Consider the following 6,076-nt stretch of genomic DNA (forward strand, 5'->3'; position numbering starts at 1 on the left):
ATTGAAAAACAAACACATCAAGATACAGTTTTATGAGGAAAAACTTACCATAAACTTCACCCTGGTGCCAATAATTTCTCACAAAGCTTTTTAGTAATCATTTGGTGAAAGTGTTAGCTAACTGCAGTGTGTAGCATACTCTCCTCTCATTGGTCAGTCAATGAAACACTCGCTGATTGGTTGTACGCTAAGCGACAGCGACAAAAGTTGAACATTTTTAACTTTCATATGTCGCGCCGCAAGCTCGCGTGTGCACGTCTACGTGTACGAGCGCGAAATTTCACGTGCACTATTTTCACCGATCGCTTAGCTGGAGGAGGGCAAGCGATTGTCGCCTCACCGCAACAGGCTCCATAGGAAATGAATGGAGAGCGAGCGACGTCGCCTCCCGTGTGTCGAGCCCTTAAAAACACCTAACCCTAGCCGCCTACATTCAACAGAATAACTTCTGTCAAACCATTCCTGTGGTATGTGACCATAATTACCTCACTGTGTCTTCAAGCAAATAATCTAAATGGCAAAACAGATTTGAGTTGTTGTTAAGGCCGGACAAATGGAGCAGAATCCAGGTTAACACTTTGTCTCACCCAGTCTACCATCTTGAAAACATCAATTTAACATTTTATATGATGCCAAGAGGTCAACAACTTTCCAAATTGCACCTTTCTTATGCAGGCTGAAAATTTTCAGCTCGGCAGGCTCCAGTTGTGACCTACTGCCTTTTTTGCTGCGCACTGACTTACTGTCTACCCATTTTCTTGTCTCTTCCTTTTCTAAAGTAAAGGTCAGAAAGCAATAATTCCAGGTCAGGACTGCATTTCCATTTTTTTTTTCAGCTAATGTCAGGGGGGGGCAAACGTGCTTTTTGAATACAAACAAAAACACAAATGTTTACTCGACGCCAGCTCCGCACGTCAGTGGCATTTAGCAGAAAGGCAATATTTGGAGCATGTTAATGAACAACAGGGCAAGCTGCACGGGTGTACAAGTGATATTTATGTCACAGTCGTGACCTTAAAATAAAACTGAGACGTAACCAAGACGAGAACCGAAGCAGAGCGATACAGTAAAGTGGGGCACAGGCAATGTACATGCGAGCCCAAGCTGAGCGTGTAATGGGCAGTCTTTAATCTCAAATGTAGGTGTTCCACATCGGCCTGTAATCTGATCAGCCTCATGGTGAGTTTTCATTATAGGATCTGTCCCAGATCTCGCTTTAAAGCCGACAGCCTAAAGGAGCCATTCGGTGCGGGCGTAAATCTTTGCAAAGCCCCCCCACCAGCCACTGTGGCAACCTCCTGATGGCAAATGCTGCTGCATATTTATCACTCCAACTAGTAAGCCACATTAATGAAACAGAGAATAGACTAGATTCAAATGACGAATGAGATCTGATACATTTCTTTAGCTTCTTCTGCCACTAAAATAAACACTTCTAACTTAATTTGACAAAGTCCAAATGAAACCAAAAGGAGATGAGTTACACCAAACACATAAAGTAGCCCTTTTTGTAAATCACAAGGCTGTAACCTGTGATCCGAAGTAAACTCCACTCTCGGAGCACGCAAACACACATCAGCACACACACACTTTATTTATATCTTTGTAAATTTCACCCCTACGAAACACGTTGTGACGTCGCTCCAATAACCAAAAGATTCAAACGAAGTCAACTCACAGCTCTGAGCTCCAACCTCCCGCTTCACCCCACCGAGCGTGTCGTCTCGGCAGCAGTGAACAACTTTGACAGCAAACATAAATATCTTAACAGCTGCCATAAAACCCAACACCTGACGTCCTGTCAGTGGTAAAAGCTGAAGTGATGAGGTTTCTCGCAGATGGTAAATGAAAAGATCGCAACTGAACACTCTCATGCCGTTCATTTATTTATTTTTTCAAGATGTCTTTTGGTTTGTTTTCTTGTCAAAATAGAACATGACGGGTCGTATTCAGTAACTCTTGGAAAAATTGCCATCGTTTTTAAGAAAACAGTTATTTTTTTGTACAGGGTAATTATATAAATAGCACACAGCATGTTGATTGGGGARGAAAATAATTAGTAATTTTTATGCCAGACTAAATTAACTTTGAGTGGTTTCTTCTCATCTAACTTGGAACATTTGTGATTGCAAATGTCAAGTCTTTCTTTTCATTTAGAGAATTAAGTCTTCAGTAGCACATTGTACTATTTTGATTGGTCCAATTCAGGCTCTATTGTCATCCTCAGCTTTTTGGACAAATAAACAATTAGTTTTACAAATACRCTGTTATCCAACCCCTGGTACTTCGCACATAATTCACCCATTTTGAGTAAGATACAATGCTTCAGAGCATCAAAAAGGGTTTTCTAAGTATTATTGTGTATGGTGGATGTGCTATAGAAATTTCATTCTGAAAGCCCACCAAAAAAAATAAAACTTCTGGAAGTTTCTTGGGTTTGGACGTAGTTTGGGTCTGGTTGGTCGCACTGACTGTATGGGCTTAATGTGGATACGCTATGATTGGTCAGATTGACATATGGGGTTAGTTAAAAGGTCATGTACAATGGTAATAGTAAAGTTATTGTGAACATGTGAAGATAATTTCTTGACTTCAACTTTGGTGCGACTAGAAAATTCTTGTCCGAATTTGGCTAATATTAATATTCATTTTTAAAAAAAGCTGACTCAGCTGAATTGCTCCACGTCCCTTCACATGTACGACGTTTAAATTTCATGCGGCTAGAACCTTCCTATCCTGAATTATGACTAAAATTAATATTCATGCAATTAGCGATCTGAATTGTTGCACTTCACTCAGCTGCCTTTACGCAAACTACTCCCACACATCAAACGACCAATCACAGCTGACCCAAACTATGCCCAGACCCAAGAAGTTCCCACTTACTGACTGCAAAAACCCCTGCTTGGATGTGTTGGGAAGCTCTTGTGGATGTTTCTTACATGGTTTTCATYATGCCTATTTTCTTTTCTTAAATGTATGTATTGAACCAGCCATTAAAGCTTATTCAAAGTTCTTTTCTTTTTATAAATTAGGCTGCAAATTTGACAAATTCAGTATGCTAATCCATCAGATCTCTTTGTTAGCTAAGATAGCTACCTGTCTGCATGTCTGAAGCTATCTACACRAAACCCCTCCATTTATTCTACACGTTGCTGGTTAGAAGAGCCATGACAATGATTACACACAGAGAGAAGGCAAGCAGAGGGGCACAAGTGGGCATGCACCCAAATACCAGCACATACCCACATGTGCACACACAAATCAATTATACGCCACTATGTACAGGTATCTACAAGTATCTTCACTGAACTTCAAACTCGGAAGGTTTGTAAATTCAGGCAGCCCTATTTTCCCATTTAGAAACCTTGCCTCATAGCGTAGATCTTCCTCTGCTTCTTTTTATTCAGCTCATTWTCTTCCCTTGTAATTTGCTTTACACAGTCTTCAATTTTAGTCGTACAGTTCTAAAATTGATTATTTTTCGTACAACCCTTTTTTTATCCACCCTGCGTCCGCGCAACACACTTCAACGCAACTCGCTCCAGTTAAATAAGTATAAAGTGCTACAACTGGTTAATGAGAGAAACTGGTAAAATCATAGAAAATGATTTCAAAATGCACTCTATCATTTTCTTTCACAAAAACAAACACACATGAATGACATACTCAGATCCTCAAGCAGACACTCACGCAGGCAACTAAAACTTCAGTGCCTCCTCCACGGGGGCTTGTATTTATCTGGCTGACCTAATATTTTTGTACTGGCAGAGGAGAAGATGTTTGAATGTCTTTTTAAACGTGACATTGCACAGGGCGTAGCAGGCCGGGTTGATGGTGCTGTTGATATAGCACAGCCAATAACCAATAGTCCAGACTGTGTTGGGGATGCAGCTGGAGCAAAAAGTATTAATAAGCACCATCACGTTATATGGAGTCCAGGTGGCCACAAAAGCTACCAGGATGGCCATTATGGTGCGTGTAACTTTTTTCTCCCGTGACGGCGCCCCTTTTTTCTTTTTGTTTGGAGGCTGTTTAGTCATCTTCACAATCTTTCGCGCCACATGGTTCTGCCGCTCCGTGCTTGGAACTATCTCAACCGTGGCGTTGGACGGTGTGTAATAGTCCCCTTTAGGTGACTTTGTTTTGATCTTTATGCAGGTCAGTTTAGAGCTCCCCGCCTTGGCTCGTTGACACGGGACCTGCTGGCTCGCCTCTGCTTTRGAGTTGGCTGCGGACGGTGCTGGTTCTTCGTCTTTTGGGTTGGAAGCAGCCGCGCTCACTGATGTTGAGTCATTGGAGCTTTCCTTCTCCTCCGCAGGAGCRCAGTTCTCCCTTGGTACACTGTTGCCCTCCGTTTCTATCTCGGCATTGGCGCAGGAAGGTCCCTTGCCGTTCTGCACTTTTCCATCGTGCTGGTTGGCTCCATTATCCACACCCTGGTTCTGTGAGTGACCCGTGTCCTCCCCCGGTACATTGTTGTTGTTGGGTTTTGGAGTGCTATCTCTCCGCTGGCCAGGCGACAGAGGCTCTGGATTGGCTCCTGATGGCTTGCGGTTGTCCTTCTTCACACGACTTTTGCTCGCTCTGGAGATTTGCCAGTATAGCTGAATCATGATAATGACGGGCAGGTAAAAGGCGGCKATAGCTGTTCCAAAAGTGACAGCAGCATTGGAAAAAAACTGGATGTAGCACTCCTTCTCAGGTACTGTCCGCCCACCAACAATAAACTGCCAGAAGAGAATGGCAGGAGCCCAAAGGATGAAAGAAAGAACCCAGGCAGCAGCGATCATCATCCCTGCCATTTTGGTGGTCCTCTTTACAGGGTAGCTGAGGGGCTTGGTGACACAGAAGTATCTGTCGAAGCTTATAATGAGAAGATTCATGACGGATGCATTGCTCACAACATAATCCAAGGCTAACCACAAGTCGCACACCACTGGTCCCAGGGGCCAGTAGCCTATTACTATATAAACTGTGTACAAGTTCATGGAGCAGAGTCCAATAATTAGGTCGGCACATGCAAGGCTAAACAAAAAATAGTTGTTGACTGTCTGTAGGTTCCTGTTCACTTTGATGGAGAGCATGACCAGGATATTGCCAATAATTGTGACCAAACTGAGGGAACCAGCCACTAACACGATGAACACTACCTCCACGGTCTTGTAGGGGCTTTCATTTTCTTCCACAGTTTCTGTGTCATTGCCTTCTGAGGCATTCCAATATGTGAAATTGAATACATCCATGGCATTTGGTCTTTTGTTGCCACCTCCTACTCAGATGGAACCTACAAAAGAACAAAAGAGAAATTGGATTTGTGAGAAAGCACAAAAGAATATTAAGACAGCCTGAGTAATTTAATCACTTTTGAATTTTGAAGAGTTTATTCATTATAGCGTTGTGGGTAAGAAACAAGAACTTTCTAATTTGGGAATATCATCAGTTTCAGACACATTTTGAAAAAAAAGTTCAGTATGCTACAAAAGCTGCTATGGCATCATTAAATGTGTTCTGGTGTGAGAGATTACAAATAAAACCATGTTTTATCAAATCATTAACATCAGCATTGTGCCATTTTGTGTTTGGACCCAGCTTTTAGTCACATTACATCAAATTATAGCAAGAATGTGTCCTGTACACTAATTAACTTTGTAATTAGAGACTAAGCTTTCTGGCAGCTATTTTTTTATAATCAGTGAGTAAACATCATCTCACCATTAGACACCTGTTTAATATTATGGAGAGACAAAAATACTAAAAGGACATAATGTAATAATATGACAAGATGGTTAAAATTGTAAAACAAGCCAAAGCATCATGCCTGATGGTGACGTTACATTAATGGTCTCAATATTTTGCTAATTTAAACACAAAGCACAGATGTTTTTTTAATGAAAAATAGAGAAACTGCTGATTGCATATTGGACATATTGCAAAAATAATGAATTTACCACACTTACAAGGACAATAAAATAAATATGTCATGGCAACCAAATTTATTTAGTAGAAAGCTATGGAAAATACACTACTATAAGTGTGTATGTATATATATGTGTGTATGTATGTATATATAAGT

General features: G+C 41.2%; 1 protein-coding gene across 1 annotated transcript; it reads right to left on the reverse strand.

The window, feature by feature from the left end:
* Positions 1-1,868: 1,868 nt before the first annotated feature.
* On the reverse strand, positions 1,869-5,351 carry chrm2a (cholinergic receptor, muscarinic 2a). The gene has a single exon (XM_014022310.1). It carries the CDS (start codon positions 5,244-5,246, stop codon positions 3,738-3,740), a length of 1,509 nt encoding a protein of 502 aa, XP_013877764.1. The 5' UTR covers positions 5,247-5,351; the 3' UTR covers positions 1,869-3,737.
* Between the last annotated feature and the right edge of the window lie 725 nt (positions 5,352-6,076).

This window comes from Austrofundulus limnaeus, unplaced genomic scaffold, assembly GCF_001266775.1.
Source record: "Austrofundulus limnaeus strain Quisiro unplaced genomic scaffold, Austrofundulus_limnaeus-1.0 Scaffold323, whole genome shotgun sequence".
Lineage (NCBI taxonomy): Eukaryota > Metazoa > Chordata > Actinopteri > Cyprinodontiformes > Rivulidae > Austrofundulus > Austrofundulus limnaeus.